Raw genomic sequence first — 20,598 nt, forward strand, 5'->3', positions numbered from 1 at the left:
GCTGAAGCAAAAACCCAGGTGTGGGAGGAGTTTGAAGAGGCTATGGAGAAGGATTTTCGCTTGGCCTCAAGAAGGGAAAGCAGAGCTTGTCTCAGGCTGTGCTCAGCAGAGAAGGAGAACTGCTGACGTCAGCTGGGGACATCATCAAGCGGTGGAAGGAGCACTTTGAGGAACTCCTGAACCGGGCCATCATGTCCACTGTGGAGGAGGCAGAGCCTGAAGACTCAGAGGAACTCTTGCCCACTTCCCTGGCAGAGGTTGCTGAGGTAGTCAAAAAGATCCCCAACGGCAACGCGCTGGGTGTGGATGAGATGTGCCCTGAGATTCTGAAGGCTCTGGACACTGTTGGGCTGTCTTGGCTGACACACCTTTTCAGTGTTGTGTGGAGGTCAGGTACAGTGCCTGCAGCGTGGAAGACCGGGGTGGTGGTTCCCATTGTCAACAAAGGGGACCGGAGGGTGTGCTCCAACTATCGGGGTATCACACTGCTCAGCCTCCCAGGTAGAGTCTACTCCAGGGTGCCAGAAAGGAGGCTCAAACTTAATGTCCAACCATTCAGGACAAACAATGTGGATTCCATCCTGGCCGTGGAACAGTGGACCAGCTCTTTACCCTTGCAAAGCTGCCAGAGGGGTCGTGGGAGTTTGCCCATCCAGTATACATGAGCTTTGTGGACTTGGAAACGGCAGACCAAGAACTCACTGAAGGGATGACATGTCTCATCTGGCCTGGGAGCGCCTTGGGGTCCCCCGGGAGGAACTGGAAAGCATTGCTGGGGAGAGCGACGTCTGGGATGCTTTGCTTGGCCTGCTGCCCCCGCGACCCAGCCCAGATGAGCAGGTGAAAATGTATGGATGGATGGATGGATGGATGGATGGATGGATGGATGGACAGTCTCTGCTGATGACAAGAGAGCCTCGTGTACCAGCAGTGTCCACCAAGGTCTGGGAAAGACTCCATGATGGTAGCCGCAGGTCTTGCATTTCCCTGAAAGGCCGCTCTTCTCCAGGGCTCGTAGCCGCCTCTCTGCGTGGTTAAACATCTCCACCACACTTGTCATTCAGTTGGGCTCTATACCACCTCCCCAGTCTCTTAACAGGCTGTTTGGTGACCTGCGAGGAATGCGGTGAAGCTGCAGTGGGCTGCTGTTCCCCAGAAATGACTTTAACTGTTCTTTGAAATGATGGACTACAGCACAGTTGAATTCTTCAGCGATGTATTCTCTGATGGGCGTCATTGAACTGTTGCTGATCATTTCTTTCCACTGCTCCTGTAATTTTTCACAAACTTTGTGGTGTACTGCTGGCAGAAAAGTCAAAGAACCAATTGTCTGCTTTCCCCGGTCCAAATGATCGCCACGCAGACCAAATGAAGTTTCTGCCAGGTTCACAAGGGTTTTTTGAGCAGATGTAATGCCCCTGCGGAGTGTGTTCTTATCCGTGTCTTTAACATGTGACAGAGTGTTGCTGATATCACTCTTGTTGAAAATGTCCCTCAGATTCTTAGGATCCAGTTTGAAAGGGACGTCCTTGCATTTCACAATATGTGAATGAAAAGGACTGTCAGGACATGAGATGGTAGAATAGTTGAGATATTTAAAATAATTTGGACCACTTAGTCCCCAAAACTTTGTAAATGCCACATCAGTACAAACTTCATAATGCTGACGCCATTCATGGGCTTTGTGTAAAAGCTGAAACATACAAGGGACAATTTGGTCTCCCCTTTTCAAACACGGGCTATTAAGTGTATAAATCAAAATGTGTTTCACCATCATCCCATTGTGCTGTAGATAATCATCCAGTTGTTTGATTACAATCTCTTCACTGTGTGTTGATGCTCTGATGGTCGGTCTCCTTTGGTCTGCTTTGGTGCGCAGGGCACCAGACTCTTTCTTCTTCTTCTGAAATTCTGGATGAACTGCTGGAAAATCCTTTCTGCTGTTGTCCTTCAAGAGGACCATGGCATATGCAAATTGTTTGTCTCTTTCAGGTTCTCTTCTGTTGAAATCTTTGATATGCCATTGCCGTACTGTATCAGAACACACAGCATCATTACCATCTTCCTCTCCCTTAGATGGAAGCAGTCCCATCAAGCGATTATACATTTCTGTTTTGTCACAGCAGTTTGTCATTTGTTCCCAACTGTCAATTAACAACTGAGTCCTCTTCGTCACATCTGAACAATCCAGATTTGCTGTGAAATTGGCACAAGGGTTTGCAGTTTTTGAATGTCTAACCTCTTCGAAGCCCCGATTTTCTCCAGGATTCATGTCTTGGTTTTTTTATGCGTTGGTCCAGCTGTAAACTTTGACTTCCATTCATTTGTTGTATCATGGTATGATTTAATTTCTTTGTTAATATCTTGAATCTTGACATTCATTTCAGAGATGAAACAAGTTATCTTCCGGTGGCTCAGTCTGTTGGTGTGACCACACGGTGTATTTTATGAGTATCGTGTAACTTTGCTGATCTATTGAACCCTGACCACAGCACCTTAGTGGAGTTGTCATGGTCCAGGCTGGAGGAAATGTCCTTGCCGTTGCTGATTTTCCGTGCCATGGCTTCTGCTGTTGATAAGGGCACCTCACAGTTTAATAGTTGAGTTTTTTGAAATGGAGACAGTAATTTGAGGGTCAGCAATGTATTGATGGGGTGAAGAATTCTGAGGTAGATACAGATGAAGGGTTGTTGGGGAAGATTTACAGTTAAGTATGCACTTTCTTGTTATCTTCAAGGAGTGACTGTGTTTTGTACGTATTGGTGGTTAGGGTCCAGTTTGAAAGTCAGTGGCATTCAATATGACTAAAACCACCTGTAATGAGTGAGACCGCAATTTGCTGACAGCCAGGCTCGAACTCTCAACCCTGTTATTGCAAGGCGGAAGCATTATCCACTGAACTAGAAGTGCTGCCCAGTTTTACAATAATTTGTACACCTTAAATACCTTCCACTCAACTCTGTTGGATGTTGGATTACAGTGAGCCGGTTGTTTCCCAGAATGTTGAACAATCTTTACATCTACATCAGAGGTCACTCATAGGTGGACCACGGTCCGGGTCCGGACATAGACACCATCCAATCCGGACCCGAATCTATAACCAATAAATGACTGAGTATTGCTAAACTTTGATGAAGCATTATTATTTTAACTGCCGCAGCCTTTCTGGCCTTTACGCCAACTGGTTTAGCTGCTCAGGAAAATCACAGACCAATTGCATGCATTGTAAATTGTTTGACATGATGCTCCTCAGCCAGTCAAATCTCTGCATTCTGTGAGTGAGTCAGTAACCCCTTTTTTTAATTCAGGATCAGGAAGTGAGAATCACACACGGGAGCCAGACGCGACAAAAGCCGGAGAATTAAGTGAGTGGCAGCAAACAATTTTCCAAAAGGAAAAGTAGTCACTTAGAGCATTTAATCAAGACGGGACAGGCTCTAACATCTTCATTCTTCCCACAGGCAGTTCAAACTCCCCCAGACTCTTGACGGGCTTCATGGTGACCTGAGAGGAATACGGTGAAGCTGCAGGCAGCTACTGTTGCCCAGAAATCACTTTCAGCTGTTTTCTAAAAAGATGAATTACAGCACTGTTGACTTCTTCAGCTCTCTGATGGGTGTCATTGAACTGTTGTTGACAGGGGGAAATGTGCAAACCCTTTATCATAGCACTCTGTGCACTCCTGCGCCATTTGAGTCTTGTTCCCAATTTACAGAAACACTTGGTCCTGCATGTACACATTGTGTGTTGCTGTTGATTGTTGCTTAATTAAATGTATTTAAATACGCATCTGTTTTTCTACCTACTTGTGTTTACATGATAATTATTTCAATATTTTTACCTATCTTCATTCAGCTGTGTGGCTTTTTCTGTCTTCCTGAAAATTGATCTTGGAACTGGGTTTAAATACAGTGAGAGCCATTAAAAACCAGAGACAAATTCCTTGTATACGTACACAGAGGTGGCCAGTTAAGCTGATTCTGGTTCTAAGTAGGTGGTGCATGTCAGTTCAGGGTGTGCAATCAGGAGAGAAGCAGGGTAGACTTAAAACTGTTGGTCACAGTTAAGAGGTTGAGAAACTTCTGGGTGCCACCAAGAGCAGGAAGAAGGTGGACCACCAGACTTCCTCTGTGCCATGGAGACTTGGATGAACATACTGTATTTGAAAGTGTTTTTGAAATAATGGAGCACAGACAAATTTCCTTTACAGTTGAAACTTTCATTTACAATATGGTTTAGGGACACAAGCTTTGTCAGGTGCTCATGTGTCTTGTTTTGGCCTGGAGATGTGATACAATTATTCTCCTGATTCAAGAGGGAAAGCTGCTCTCCTTTTCCAGTCCTTTGCCATAGCGAGGATCCCTGTGCCTCAGGATTCCTCGTCTGCCTTCTCCCCTGGCCTGAGGAAGCTGATTAAGCGAGGGCCTTTGGCTCGGAGCTTGGTGTTCTTTCGCTGCCTCTCTTTCTGCCATCCCTCCATTGGCTGGTCCAGGACCTGATCAGGCAGCCATCTAAATCTCCCGTCTGTCAGGCTTGTTTGGCAATAAACCATGGCTCTACTACAGCCCGAACATATCAAGGATGCCACAAACAGTTTGCAGGGGGTAACATCAGTCTATTTTATTGTTAAACAAAAGCACAAAATAATACTTACAACTTAAGGAAGGAAACAAAAAGGGGTTGGAGATCCCAGCCAAAAGAAACAAAAGATGGGGAATCGCCGGGCCAGCCACACAGTGGGCCGTCGCACCCAGCTCATCCCCCTAAACCTCCCAAACTGAAGCTAAACTAACAAAACAAAATCCGAAAAATGAGACTACCGGAAACCTCCAACCCAAACTAAAATAACAAACCCAATTAACAAAACCCAGCTCAGCTCCTTGAACCATGCTGTCAACTGATCACAGCCGGACAGGCCTAGTAAACCCAAACGTGTAGTGAGGGTGAAGTGGAAACATCTGGCTGAGGCCCCTGTCTGTGAGGTCTTCAACTCCTACCTCCGGAAGAATTTCTCGTGCATGCCGGGGGAGGTTGGGGACATGGAATCCGAGTGGTCCGTGTTCAAAGCCTCCATTGTGGAGGCGGCAGCTAGGAGCTGCGGTCAGAAGCTTGTTGGTGCCTGTCGTGGCGGCAACCTTAGAACCCGCTGGTGGACATCAGCGGTGAGGGAGGCCGTCAGGCTGAAGAGGGAGACCTTTCGGTGTCTGGCTGGCCCAGGGGTCTCCTGAAGCAGCAGACAGTTACCGGATGGCCAGAGGCACCGCAGCTGTGGCGGTCACTGAAGCAAAAACCCAGGTGTAGGAGGAGTTCGAAGAGGCTATGGGGAAGGACTTTTGGTTGGCCTCAAGACAGTTTTGGCAGACTGTTAGATGCCTCAGGAAGGGAAGGCAGGGATTGTCTCAGGCTGTGCTCAGCAGAGAAGGAGAACTGCTGACCCCAATTGGGGACATCGTCCAGCGGTGGAAGGAGCACTCTGAGGAACTCCTGAACCGGGCCGTCACGTCCACTGTGGAGAAAATGGATGGATGGATGGATGGACAGTCAGTCTCTGCTGATGACAAGAGAGCCTCGTGTACCAGCAGTGTCCACCAAGGTCTGGGAAAGACTCCATGATGGTAGCCGCAGGTCTTGCACTTCCCTGAAAGGCCACTCTTCTCCAGGGCTCGTAGCCGCCTCTCTGCGTGGTTAAACATCTCCATCACACTTGTCATTCACTTGGGCTCTATACCACCTCCCCAGTCTCTTAACAGGCTGTTTGGTGACCTGCGAGGAATGCGGTGAAGCTGCAGTGGGCTGCTGTTCCCCAGAAATGACTTTAACTGTTCTCTGAAATGATGGACTACAGCACAGTTGAATTCTTCAGCGATGTATTCTCTGATGGGCGTCATTGAACTCTTGTTGACCATTTCTTTCCACTGCTCCTGTAATTTTTCACAAACTTTGTGCTGTACTGCTGGCAGAAAAGTCAAAGAATCAATCGTCTGCTTTCCCCGGTCCAAATGATCGCCACGCAGACCAAATAAAGTTTCTGCCAGGTTCACAAGTTTTTTTCGAGCAAATGTAATGCCCCTGCGGAGTGTGTTCTTATCCGTGTCTTTAACATGTGACAGAGTGTTGCTGATATCACTCTTGTTGAAAATGTCCCTCAGATTCTTAGGATCCGGTTTGAAAGGGACGTCCTCGCATTTCACAATATGTGAATGAAAAGGACTGTCGGGACATGAGATGGTAGAATAGCTGAGATATTTAAAATAATTTGGACCACTTAGTCCCCAAAACTTTGTAAATGCCACATCAGTACAAACTTCATAATGCTGATGCCATTCATGGGCTTTGTGTAAAAGCTGAAACATACAAGGGACAATTTGGTCTCCCCTTTTTAAACACGGGCTATTAAGTGTATAAATCAAAATGTGTTTCACCATGGTCCCATTGTGCTGTAGATAATCATCCAGTTGCTTGATTACAATCTCTTCACTGTGTGTTGCTGCTCTGATGGTCGGTCTGCTTTGGTCCGCTTTGGTGCGCAGGGCACCAGACTCTTTCTTCTTCTTCTGAAATTCTGGATGAACTGCCGGAAAATCCTTTCTGCCGTTGTCCTTCAAGTGGACCATGGCATATGCAAATTGTTTGTCTCTTTCAGGTTCTCTTCTGTTGAAATCTTTGATATGCCATTGCCGTACTGTATCAGAACACACAGCATCATTACCATCTTCCTCTCCCTTAGATGGAAGCAGTCCCATCAAGCGATTATACATTTCTGTTTTGTCACAGCAGTTTGTCGTTTCTTCCCAACTGTCAATTAACAACTGAATCCTCTTGGTCACATCTGAACAATCCAGATTTGCTGTGAAATTGGCACAAGGGTTTGCAATTCTTGAATGTCCAACCTCTTCGAAGCCTCGATTTTCTCCAGGATCCATGTCTTGTTTTTTTATACGTTGGTCCAGCTGTAAACTTTGACTTCCCTTCATTTGTTGTATCATTGTATGATTTACTTTCATTGTTAATATCTTGAATCTTGACATTCATTTCAGAGATGAAACAAGTTATCTTCCGGTGGCTCAGTCTGTTGGTGTGACCACACGGTGTATTTGACGAGTGTGTAACTTTGCTGATCGGTTGAACTCTGACCACAGCACCTTAGTGGAGTTGTCATGGTCCAGGCTGGAGGGAATGTCCTTGCCGTTGTTGATTTTCCGTGCCATGGCTTCTGCTGTTGATAAGGGCACCTCACAGTTTAATAGTTGAGTTTTTACAAATGGAGACAGTAATTTGAGGGTCAGCAATGTGTTGATGGGGTGAAGAATTCTGAGGTAGATACAGATGAAGGGTTTTTGGGGAAGATTTATTATTAAATACACATTTTGGTGTTATTTCCAATGAGTGCTGGTGTTTTGTAGGTTTTGGTGGTTAAGGTAGAGTTTGAAAGTCAGTGGTGTTCAACATGAGTGACATTTTTGGAAATGGCTGATGCACTTCTTTACCGGTAGCTGGGCTCGAACCACCAACCCTTTGGTTACAAGGCATAAATTTTACCCACTGAACTATAAGGGCTAATAAGTCATGTAGACATTTCTACCATAGAAATACCTTCCACTGCTCTCTGTTGGATGTTGGATTATAGTGATCTACTTGTTTCTCAGAATGTTGAACAATCTTTACATCTACATCAGAGGTCACTCATAGGTGGACCACGGTCCGGGTCACAGACATAGACACCGTCCAATCCGGACCCCAATCTATAACCAACTAGAAAAGCACTCAGAGAGTGAAGACCTCCCCCAAGTAGCTGATATTCCCTCCCCCTCTGTATCACATTTTGCAGCCTGCATCACAATTAGGTTATCTGCATCACTATCATTATTAGGTTATATATGCCTTCACCATGGAGACACTGTAGTGTATTTATTTTGTTTTTATTTTGTACCAACACAGAATGTAGTATGGGGTTTTTTTTTGTATTTTTCGCTTTCTTTTTTTTCCAACACAGAACATTAATATCAACCTTAGAATTACAACAATATTTAGCAAGTAGAACATGACGTGTTGTCCGTCCACTAGATGGTGGTATTGTCACCATCTTAATTGCTACTCAGGCTGTCAGACCATAGACTTTATTTATTATTATTTTGTCCACTTTGCTTCAACCGATCACCACCAAAATTGTATCCTCTGTTCCTTGTCCCATTATCTACCTTTCCTGAAAATTTCATCAAAATCCGTTCATAACTTTTTGGGTTATTTTGCAGAAAAACAGACAAACAAACAAACAAACAGACCAACGCCGGCGAAAACATAACCTCCTTGGCGGAGGTAATAAATGATTGAGTGTTACTAAACTTTGATGAAGCATTATTATCATTTTCACTGCCGCAGCCTTTCTGGCCTTTACGGCAACTGTTTTAGCTGCTCAGGAAACTCACAGACCAAATGCATGCATTGCAAATTGTTTGACATGATGCTCCTCAGCCAGTCAAATCTCTGCATTCTGTGAGTGAGTCAGTAACCCCTTTTTTTAATTCAGGATCAGGAAGTGAGAATCACACACGGGAGCCAGACGCGACAAGAGCTAGAGAATTAAGTGAGTGGCAGCAAACAATTTTCCAAAGGGAAAAGTAGTCACTTAGAGCATTTAATCAAGACGGGACAGGCTCTAACATCTTCATTCTTCCCACAGGCAGTTCAAACTCCCCCAGACTCTTGACGGGCTTCATGGTGACCTGAGAGGAATACGGTGAAGCTGCAGGCAGCTACTGTTGCCCAGAAATCACTTTCAGCTGTTTTCTAAAAAGATGAATTACAGCACTGTTGACTTCTTCAGCTCTCTGATGGGTGTCATTGAACTGTTGTTGACAGGGGGAAATGTGCAAACCCTTTATCATAGCACTCTGTGCACTCCTGCGCCATTTGAGTCTTGTTCCCAATTTACAGAAACACTTGGTCCTGCATGTACACATTGTGTGTTGCTGTTGATTGTTGCTTAATTAAATGTATTTAAATACGCATCTGTTTTTCTACCTACTTGTGTTTACATGATAATTATTTCAATATTTTTACCTATCTTCATTCAGCTGTGTGGCTTTTTCTGTCTTCCTGAAAATTGATCTTGGAACTGGGTTTAAATACAGTGAGAGCCATTAAAAACCAGAGACAAATTCCTTGTATACGTACACAGAGGTGGCCAGTTAAGCTGATTCTGGTTCTAAGTAGGTGGTGCATGTCAGTTCAGGGTGTGCAATCAGGAGAGAAGCAGGGTAGACTTAAAACTGTTGGTCACAGTTAAGAGGTTGAGAAACTTCTGGGTGCCACCAAGAGCAGGAAGAAGGTGGACCACCAGACTTCCTCTGTGCCATGGAGACTTGGATGAACATACTGTATTTGAAAGTGTTTTTGAAATAATGGAGCACAGACAAATTTCCTTTACAGTTGAAACTTTCATTTACAATATGGTTTAGGGACACAAGCTTTGTCAGGTGCTCATGTGTCTTGTTTTGGCCTGGAGATGTGATACAATTATTCTCCTGATTCAAGAGGGAAAGCTGCTCTCCTTTTCCAGTCCTTTGCCATAGCGAGGATCCCTGTGCCTCAGGATTCCTCGTCTGCCTTCTCCCCTGGCCTGAGGAAGCTGATTAAGCGAGGGCCTTTGGCTCGGAGCTTGGTGTTCTTTCGCTGCCTCTCTTTCTGCCATCCCTCCATTGGCTGGTCCAGGACCTGATCAGGCAGCCATCTAAATCTCCCGTCTGTCAGGCTTGTTTGGCAATAAACCATGGCTCTACTACAGCCCGAACATATCAAGGATGCCACAAACAGTTTGCAGGGGGTAACATCAGTCTATTTTATTGTTAAACAAAAGCACAAAATAATACTTACAACTTAAGGAAGGAAACAAAAAGGGGTTGGAGATCCCAGCCAAAAGAAACAAAAGATGGGGAATCGCCGGGCCAGCCACACAGTGGGCCGTCGCACCCAGCTCATCCCCCTAAACCTCCCAAACTGAAGCTAAACTAACAAAACAAAATCCGAAAAATGAGACTACCGGAAACCTCCAACCCAAACTAAAATAACAAACCCAATTAACAAAACCCAGCTCAGCTCCTTGAACCATGCTGTCAACTGATCACAGCCGGACAGGCCTAGTAAACCCAAACGTGTAGTGAGGGTGAAGTGGAAACATCTGGCTGAGGCCCCTGTCTGTGAGGTCTTCAACTCCTACCTCCGGAAGAATTTCTCGTGCATGCCGGGGGAGGTTGGGGACATGGAATCCGAGTGGTCCGTGTTCAAAGCCTCCATTGTGGAGGCGGCAGCTAGGAGCTGCGGTCAGAAGCTTGTTGGTGCCTGTCGTGGCGGCAACCTTAGAACCCGCTGGTGGACATCAGCGGTGAGGGAGGCCGTCAGGCTGAAGAGGGAGACCTTTCGGTGTCTGGCTGGCCCAGGGGTCTCCTGAAGCAGCAGACAGTTACCGGATGGCCAGAGGCACCGCAGCTGTGGCGGTCACTGAAGCAAAAACCCAGGTGTAGGAGGAGTTCGAAGAGGCTATGGGGAAGGACTTTTGGTTGGCCTCAAGACAGTTTTGGCAGACTGTTAGATGCCTCAGGAAGGGAAGGCAGGGATTGTCTCAGGCTGTGCTCAGCAGAGAAGGAGAACTGCTGACCCCAATTGGGGACATCGTCCAGCGGTGGAAGGAGCACTCTGAGGAACTCCTGAACCGGGCCGTCACGTCCACTGTGGAGAAAATGGATGGATGGATGGATGGACAGTCAGTCTCTGCTGATGACAAGAGAGCCTCGTGTACCAGCAGTGTCCACCAAGGTCTGGGAAAGACTCCATGATGGTAGCCGCAGGTCTTGCACTTCCCTGAAAGGCCACTCTTCTCCAGGGCTCGTAGCCGCCTCTCTGCGTGGTTAAACATCTCCATCACACTTGTCATTCACTTGGGCTCTATACCACCTCCCCAGTCTCTTAACAGGCTGTTTGGTGACCTGCGAGGAATGCGGTGAAGCTGCAGTGGGCTGCTGTTCCCCAGAAATGACTTTAACTGTTCTCTGAAATGATGGACTACAGCACAGTTGAATTCTTCAGCGATGTATTCTCTGATGGGCGTCATTGAACTCTTGTTGACCATTTCTTTCCACTGCTCCTGTAATTTTTCACAAACTTTGTGCTGTACTGCTGGCAGAAAAGTCAAAGAATCAATCGTCTGCTTTCCCCGGTCCAAATGATCGCCACGCAGACCAAATGAAGTTTCTGCCAGGTTCACAAGGGTTTTTCGAGCAGATGTAATGCCCCTGCGGAGTGTGTTCTTATCCGTGTCTTTAACATGTGACAGAGTGTTGCTGATATCACTCTTGTTGAAAATGTCCCTCAGATTCTTAGGATCCGGTTTGAAATGGACGTCCTTTCATTTCACAATATGTGAATGAAAAGGACTGTCGGGACATGAGATGGTAGAATAGTTGAGATATTTAAAATAATTTGGACCACTTAGTCCCCAAAACTTTGTAAATGCCACATCAGTACAAACTTCATAATGCTGACGCCATTCATGGGCTTTGTGTAAAAGCTGAAACATACAAGGGACAATTTGGTCTCCCCTTTTTAAACACGGGCTATTAAGTGTATAAATCAAAATGTGTTTCACCATGGTCCCATTGTGCTGTAGATAATCATCCAGTTGCTTGATTAGAATCTCTTCACTTCTCTTCAAGTGTGTGGTCATTTAAATGCACACCTTCAAGCAGGTGGCCCTGTTGAATGGAGATTAAAAAAACACTGCAGGTTGACACACCCAGGTAAGCTGAGTCAAGCCAAGCCAGCATACATGTATGGAAAATTCCTATGAATCATATGCACTGCACTTTGCCACTTAAGACACAGTCATAGCAACATTCAGAAAAACCCTCATCAGCTGCTAAAGTGTCTTCTTGGTCCTCTGTTGTTTTTATTGTTGTGTTTTTATTTATTTTAACAAGGACCTTTTCAGCACTGTCTTGTCAGTGTTAATGTACACAGAGGTGCAGTATCAGAGGTACCAGTACTTCCAGTGAGTGTCAGCCCAATTGCATACAGGTAAGATCACCCATGCTTTAAACTTCACATTCCAGTCTCTATATACACAATGAAACTTACCAAGGATTTATACTCAGCCAGCACACAGTTTCAGCACACTTTTTCTAACAGTCACAAACAGGAAAGGAGGAGGCAAGAACTAAAATAAAACCTGCCCAAAGCAGGAACTGAAACACCATATTATGAAAAACACTGACCTTATTAATCCTATCAGACAGCAGTTTTTTTTTTCCTTTTCATTCCTTACATTTCAGCCACAGGCTTGATGATCTGTGCAGATAAATTGTAGTCTGACTGCAGCCACAGCTGCACCAAAACTGTGCACCACACAAGTTGAATACAAAAGAGACACAATAAACAGAATTGACGGTATTCCCTAAATTATAACAAGAAAAGGAGCACGATTTACTATAAACAAACAACTCAACTTCCTGTAAGAATCTGAGTTCAGCTGCCTGTCACGTTCATGAACACTTTTTAAACTGTGAATAGTTGACAGCGTCATACCATTATTTCCTAAAATAACAGTGTCATATGACAATAGGTTAATGTTTTATCAGATAATAATGTTTTATACCCGCGGTAAAATTGGAAAGATATTGGCAGATTCGAACTTCCGGGATCAATAACTCTTCAGTGAAACGTTGTTAAGACACAAAACACGCATATTTTCAATTGTAGTAAGATAGACAACGAGCTACAACATAATATTCATCAAAATGAGCCATCCTCTGAGCCATACCAAGAACATTGGTGTTTAAGTGCAGCCAGCTGTGAGCGCAGCGCGCAGGGAACGTCTACAAAGTGCAACACCGAAAATATTCAATAACGTCACTATAATACAGTGTAGTGTCACCAAACTCACTCCACACTTCATTGGTCTCCTACAGAGTACACTACAACACTTGGTTTGAAAGGCAGGCATTTTACATAATTTCTAGGAATTTTTATTAGGAATATTAGTCAATAATTTCAATATGATACAGTGTAGTGTCACCAAACTCACTCCACACTTTCAAACCAAGTGTTGTAGTGTACTCTGTAGGAGACCAATGAAGTGTGGAGTGAGTTTGGTGACACTACACTGTATTATAGTGACGTTATTGAATATTTTCGGTGTTGCACTTTGTAGACGGTCCCTGCGCGCTGCGCTCACAGCTGGCTGCACTTAAACACCAATGTTCTTGGTATGGCTCAGAGGTGCACTTAAACACCAATGTTCTTGGTATGGCTCAGAGGACGGCTCATTTTGATGAATATTATGTTGTAGCTCGTTGTCTATCTTACTACAATTGAAAATATGCGTGTTTTGTGTTTTAACAACGTTTCACTGAAGAGTTATTGATCCCGGAAGTTCGAATCTGCCAATATCTGCCCCACACGTTAAACCTGAAAACCCAGCTTTTCGGCCTGTGCAAAGAATATGGGCGTGGTGACAACAGAAAAATGCGAAATGATTTCAGAGCAAGTATTTAAAAGCAGCCACACAGTGACAGTCTGTCTTTTTCTGATGTACTCTTCCTCTCTAGAGCACACAAAACAGGAAAGGAGAAGCCAAGACTTAGAAAAACAGAAAAAATACCCCCCAACGTAGGGGCTGGTTAACCCTGTTATCTACGGAGAATACATTTCTTGATAATAACGATCATTATTATCATAAATACTCATTACTTTGATTAGAACTGTATTGAATTTTCTGTGGAGAACAAGCTTTGCCAGCCCCTGCTTTGGGGGGACATTACTGCCGCAGACCAAGTCTGGTAAGTCACAACAATTTGGTACAAATTTTCTGTCTGTTTTTTTTTTTGTTTTTAAACCTTTATTTACATTGAAGTGTCAAACAATATTTACACAAACTTACTGAAAACTTGTGTTTTAATATCCTCTCATTTCTCTCTCTCTCTAGTGTGCAAAGCCTCTGGCCATGGAGGTAAGTGGTTACTTGATCAAAAGATAGTTTTTCAAAGGGTAAAATAATCAATAACACCAACACTGACATTTAAACAATTTCATAATGATGTGTTGTTTGTTAACCAACATCAAGAGAGAACACTTTCAGCTACATCTGAAAACATAGCCTAATTTAGAAGATAATTTATAATTATTTTTTTCTCACTAAGCCGGACAGTAGCAGACAACAAATTCCAGACATGTTTGAGAGAGAGGAGATGGCTTCTACCACTTCCTCTGAGCCACAGCTCCAATCACCCCAAAGGTACACTCTTTGTATAAAGATGTATTTACTCAGTGTAAACTGGTCCTCATAAAATGGGTCAAGTAAATGTGAAAGGACAGCTTTTAGGTCAAATGAGTCAAATATATTCAACTTTACTGTTTTCTTCTGACTTTAATACGTCTACATTTATTATATGACAGTTAAGTGACTTGCCACGTCATGACATGTTACCACTTCTTAATGTTTGACAGTTTATTCTCATCTATCTTTGTCTGCAGATCTCCAAAGAAATTGTTCCTTCGGCCCCGCTCCTCTAAACCAGACAAAGTCTCCCATCCTCCTCCATGGTAGGTGCTGATGGTATACATTTACTCCATTACATGTACCTCAGTATTTAAAAAAAATACATTTTAGGAGAAGCCTACTTGTTTTACATACAAGTAGCCTCTCTGTCTCTCTATTACATCATACAACTTCCTTATTTGCTCTCATAGTTGCCACGGCTGCAGAGCACTTTGTCACGACAGTAAACGCTGCTGATGCAAATGATTATGTTGTTTTCTTGTGAAGACAGTCTCCCTAATATTTGTTCTTCATACGAACACTCTCTCCGGGGCGCTCTGTCAAGTGTGACTCGGGGCAGCTCGCAAATGTTTGTCTTATTATTGTTGATTTCTTCGTTTCTGTGTCGTGATCCTCAACTTTCTTTTTCTCGGAAAGCTACGTGTGTAAGTTGCAGTTATGAACCTGAGGAATTATGTGACGATCTGTGCTGCTTTATGGACTTTATTCTCCTGGCTGGTTTGTGGAGATCAACGCGGTGACAATGGAGGCGGCCGCACTCCGAACTAAAACACTTACAGCCGGGAGTTTCGGAAAAGATCTCAAGGTTGCTTGCAGAAGGTTGTAAAGACTTACAACCTTCTGCAAGCAACCTTGAGATCTTTTCCTCACTGTTACGTGGACTGGACAGTGATCAGCTGTCCAGAAAGAAACCTTTGAAAAGGATTCGCAGGAAAAGAGGGAAAAGGGGAGGTGTCCAGCGGAGAATCAGGAAGGTTGATCTTGACGTCAGACGGAGTCTCCCTCCTCTCCCAACAATTCTGCTTTCCAATGTGCAGTCCATCCGAAATAAGCTGGACGAATTGGAGGCTTGCGCTAGATGCAAGCGGGAGTTTAAGGAGACGTGTCTTTTGGCTCTTACGGAGACATGGCTGGGTGAAGCTGACCGGGATGATGAATTATTCATCAGTGGGTTTGGTTATCCCATTCGGATGGATAGAAGTCCCTCTATCACAAATAAGGCTAAGGGGGGAGGAGTCTGCTTTTATGTGAATGAGAGATACTGCAGTACGGTTGTTGTGCGGGAAAGGATCTGCACGACCGACCTCGAATTATTGTCCATCTCCCTCCGCCCCTATTATTTGCCAAGAGAGTTTTCCCAACTCTTTTTCACAATTGTTTATATTCACCCACGGGCCAGTGTTACTGCAGCCACGCAGCTGATTATGGATGTGACACATAAGCTTGACTCTCTCTCTCCTAACGCTCCGAAATTCATTCTTGGAGATCTGAATCATTGTCAGTTGGACAAATCATTAAAAACTTATGAGCAATATGTAACATGTGCCACTACACAACGGAATACAATGATTGACTTATGTTATGGCACTGTGCCTGGTGCTTATAAGTCTGTTCCCAGACCTGCATTGGGAGCATCCTACCACCACAGCATTTTCCTCTTGCCCTCCTATAAGCCCGTATGTAAACGCTTGGAGTGCACTGTGAAGACAGTCAAGTGCTGGACAGAGGAAAGCGTCAGCAAACCTCAAGCTTGTTTTGAGTGCACAGTCCGTTTTTTACGATGCTTGTGATAATTGTAATGACCTGACTGAGGTGGTGTCTTCCTATGTATCTTTCTGCGTAGATACTAATATCCCCTGTAAAGAGATTGCTATTTTCCCAAACAACAAACCTTGGGTTACTAAAGAATTATAAAAGGTTCTTAATAAAAAGAAACGCATTTTCTTTACAGGTAACAGTCAGGATAAGAAAGAAGTATCCAGGGAAGTGAGGACTGGGATAAGGAAAGCAAAGAAAATATATAGAGAAAAAATAGAATTACAGTATAGTAGTGGTAATCTTCGAGATGCTTGGAAGGGCATTAAGTCCATGGCCGCTATAAACCAGAATAAAGACAGTGCTGGGAAACATGTTAATCAGGAAGGGGTCAAGGACCAGGAATTGCCAAATGTTCTAAATGCTTTTTATTCTCGTTTTGAACAGCTTGACTTTTCTGATAAGATAAGTGAACTTAAAAATTCACTTTCCCCAGCCAACGACATTATAATATCAGAAGATGAGGTGGTTAAGTTATTGAAAGGCACTGATGTGAGAAAAGCCCCAGGTCCTGACGGTATATGTGGCCGTACATTGCATCACTGCGCTGTGCAGCTTGGTGGTGTTCTTAAACATATTTTTCAAATGACAGTTGATTCTTTTCAGTATCCCAATACGTGGAAAATATCTCATATTGTGCCACTACCGAAGAATAGTAAGCCCAGACAGCCTAATGACTTAAGGCCAATTGCCCTCACTTCATTGATAATGAAAATCCTGGAGAAAATGATTAAGAATGAGATTCTCACAGCTATCGAGGGTAAACTCGACTCCTCTACAATTTGCTTACCAGGCTGGAAAGGGTGTTGAGGACGCTAAGAGTTTTATTCTTAACGCCTTGTACAAACATCTGGAAAAACCTAATGCCCATGCTAGACTGTTGTTTGGAGATTTCTCCTCCGCTTTTAATCACATGCAACCTTGTCTTTTAATCGAGAGACTGATTTCTGATTTTAAACTACGACATCAACTTATTTTATTGATTTTAGACTTCTTGACCAACAGACAGCAGAGGGTCATTGTGAATGGTCATTTGTCTGACATTGTTGTAACTAATACCGGTTCACCACAAGGGTGCGTATTGTCACCTCTTCTTTATATCTTATACACTGACAGCTGCAGATCATCTTGTGACAGCAGCTTCCTTGTTAAGTTTTCGGATGATACTGTGTTGTTGTCTCTCCTTCAGGGTGCCCAACACAACCATGGTGTGGCTCTCCCTGCATTTGTAGATTGGTGTAAGGACAACTTTCTAGAGTTAAATGCATCCAAAACTAAAGAAATGATGATTGATTTTAGACGTAACAAGAAGGCCTTCACTGAGAGTGTCATAGATGGAGAGAAGATTGAAATTCTCAGCTCCCATAAATATCTAGGCACTGTGTTTGACAACCAGCTTAAATGGGATGTTAACACTGAAGCTCTGGTCAAACGTGGACAGCAGGGGACTCATCTCCTTCGAATGTTAAATTCTTTTTCTGTCAGTCCAGTGATTCTTTGTCGTTTTTATCAGTCCTTAATTGAAAGCCTTTTGACTTATTCTTTTATCTGTTGGTTCAACAACCTGTCACTCAGGGACAAGAATAGCCTGAACAGAGTTGTGAAAATTTGTTCCAAGATTATTGGACTTAAGCAGAGAGACCTAGGTTCTCTATGGGAGCAACAGGTTCTGAGGAAGTCACACAGCATTCTAAGTACTTCCGGGCATGTTTTAGCAAGTGAATTTTCACTATTGCCTATATGCCCAACCTGCTTGTAAGGGTAATTGTTTTTCCAAGTCTTTCATCCCCTCTGCTGTCCGATTGTTAAACACATCCTTATGAATTGTATTGTGTGCATCGTGCATTGGGTACTGTGTACCTCTACGTATTTTTATCATCCAGTGCCGGTATTAATTATTTTTAATGAACATATTGATTGGTGTTTTTCTTCACATTTTAATGTAATTCATCACAGCGACTTACAGAATTTGCACACAGCTGTCAATTTTCTTTCTATGTTCTATGTGTTGTGTGTGTGTGTGTTGTTGTGCAAGTTGTCAAATGAAATTGCCCTTTAGGGGATTAATAAAGTTGTCTTGAATCTTAAATCCTTGCCTGTAAATGGAGCTCCATTATATTGAGCAGTATTGTTGTGCTTTGTTCCCGTTTGCAACAAGAGGAGAGAAAATAAATATATTTTAATCTATCATGTCACCATTAGGTACACTTAACAGAGTTAAATTAGTCATTAACCATCTACAGCTCTATGTATGTGGCACATGGGAACTCTTCCAGCTTAGCAGTTAAATGATGATAATAATAATAATAGTAATAATAATAATAATAATAATAATAATAATAATAATAATAATGTTGTTTTAGGAATGATTTTGTCCTGTGAAAAATATTGAAGTCAAACTTTTTTACTATCCAGGGAAGAAGACCTGCAGCCGGAGGATCATTCCTGTAGCCCAGCAAAGAAGATTAGAAATAATAAATATATTCCTCACCAATATATAGATAATAGATTGACCACAAAAAAGTTTTACCAAATTGATTTAGTAAAAGTAAACTTATTTACTTACTCATGCTTTACAACCCTTTTGGGCTACAGGCCATCGACAAGGGACCTCCAGAGTTACCGATGGCGGGCTTTCTCTTCTATCCCTATTCAGGTGTATCCCAACGTGATGTCTTCAAGCAGATTGCTTCAATTGCTGTTTTTTGGCCTACCTGTCATTTTTAAAAAGCAAGCTTCTGATAAAACAGATTTTTTTAAAAAAATTATACCACATTTGAATTTAGACAAAGAGTCAAGTATTGATATAATGCCTCCGGATGAACACATGAAGTCTGTCATTGCATCTCAAGAAGAAAAACAATATGCATTTGCTATTGCTTATTTGAAAGATGGTAATACCAAAGATTTTCCTGCAGTTTATCCAGACCATCCAAAGGAGGAAGGACATTCTGCTTCTCTTCCCACTAAAAAACACAGTGAAGAAATATTAATTCAGCAGATTGACGGTTTTTTATTAGATCGTGGAAATGAAGTGAAAATACTCCTGGTGTTTTCCTATAACAGCCCATGTTTCAAGAGAGAAAACAATACCACCTGCTGTATGTTTCTACTGTTACAGAAAGCTGATGACTGGCACAGTCGTTATGGATTTTTTACCAACGTCACATTTACAAAATTTTGGGGACTAACTGGTCCAAATTTTTTGAAGCATCTCACTTATTCTGACATCTCAAATCTTCCTTATATTGAAAAATGCAAGAACATCCATTTCAAACTGAACGAAAAGAAACTGAGACGAAATATGTCTGAAAATGGTGGCCTATATAAGAAAATCCAGCAGGCCACAGATAAAAAAAAACTAAGTAGTACTATCAAATCCATTCTTCACAAACTTGTGGATCAGGCAAAAACTTCATGTCGTCAAAAAGATCATTTGGACCGTGGAACCAAAATTATTACATCATCTAAATTTCACCCGGAGGTCAGAGAAGAAATCGTTACAGCTCTACAAAAGAAGTGGAAGGAGTTTATCAACGATGAATCAATGTCACCGATAAATAAAAAAATAACCACAGATTTCAACAATGCGGTACTTCAGCTTTTTGTAAAACAGCTAAAGTTTTTGGGGGGAGACAACAGCCCTCTGAAGCTTTATCAGGTCCCACAGAACATGGAGGGGGAGGGAGAATATGTTCAACAGATTAGAGAGCTTTGAGAGCACAGCAAGACTGTTCCTGTTTAGGTCACAGCCCTTCTGTGCGGAGTTTGCATGTCCTCCCCGTGTTAGTGTGAGTTTTCTCTGGGTACTCCAGCTTCCTCCCACAGTCCAGACATGCAGGTTAATTGGTGACTCTAAATTGTCCGTGAGTGTGAATGGCCTCTATGTGGATAAGCAACAGCAAATGGATGGATGGATAGATTATGTTTTTGAATAACTTATAAACATGGATCATTACTTTTTGTACTTACACAAAAGTTTTGATCTTAAATTATATATATATATATATATATATATATATTATATATATTTGTTTTTAATTAAGACTTAGAAAATACAGTTTTAAAAAACTTAATGTGGGTACCAATTGTAATTAGAGTACTAATTATTATTGTAACTCAAGCATATATTTTGTCTGGATCTTTGTTGTCTGCTCTGTCCTGAGTTTCTGGCAATAAAACCTTTACATTGAAGCTGTTTGTGTTTTATTTCATCATCATCAACAAAATGTATCTGCCTGTGGTTAAACCATCAAAGCTCTCTGGCTCCTGTTTCAGAAAGTGTGTTCAGTGATACCTCTCTTTCTATAAAGTTTCCCTCATCTCAGGATTAACTAACTCAGACTCTGGGACAGTTTCTGTGGTAACTGACTCCGTGAACCAAACCTGCTCCCTGGCAGGTTTTCTTCAACAAACCCTGAGTTTCTTTCTGTCTCCTCCCTCTGACAGAACCA

General features: G+C 42.9%; 2 protein-coding genes across 4 annotated transcripts in view; one reads left to right on the plus strand and one right to left on the minus strand.

The window, feature by feature from the left end:
• The window catches only part of LOC126388928 (uncharacterized), a 22,080-nt gene extending 18,791 nt beyond the window's left edge, over nt 1-3,289 (minus strand). The window contains exon 1 of the mRNA XM_050042326.1: nt 1,049-3,289. Coding sequence (XP_049898283.1) covers nt 1,061-2,272 — 1,212 coding nt within the window. The 5' untranslated portion in view covers nt 2,273-3,289 and the 3' untranslated portion in view covers nt 1,049-1,060. The remainder of the gene's footprint in view (nt 1-1,048) is intronic.
• The window catches only part of LOC126388927 (uncharacterized), a 34,389-nt gene extending 14,051 nt beyond the window's left edge, over nt 1-20,338 (plus strand). For 2 of the 3 annotated variants that reach the window (XM_050042322.1, XM_050042324.1), the window contains exons 2-5: nt 13,976-13,999; nt 14,190-14,284; nt 14,524-14,592; nt 18,560-20,338. In XM_050042322.1, the coding sequence (XP_049898279.1) occupies nt 13,994-13,999; nt 14,190-14,284; nt 14,524-14,592; nt 18,560-19,862 (1,473 nt within the window). In that variant the 5' untranslated portion in view covers nt 13,976-13,993 and the 3' untranslated portion in view covers nt 19,863-20,338. Of the gene's footprint in view, nt 1-13,561; nt 13,830-13,975; nt 14,000-14,189; nt 14,285-14,523; nt 14,593-18,559 lie in introns of those variants that run through there. The other variant, XM_050042321.1, reaches the window with a different exon arrangement.
• Nucleotides 20,339-20,598: the final 260 nt, after the last annotated feature.

The sequence above is a fragment of the Epinephelus moara genome, chromosome 4 (assembly GCF_006386435.1).
Source record: "Epinephelus moara isolate mb chromosome 4, YSFRI_EMoa_1.0, whole genome shotgun sequence".
In the NCBI taxonomy this organism is placed as follows: Eukaryota; Metazoa; Chordata; class Actinopteri; order Perciformes; family Serranidae; genus Epinephelus; species Epinephelus moara.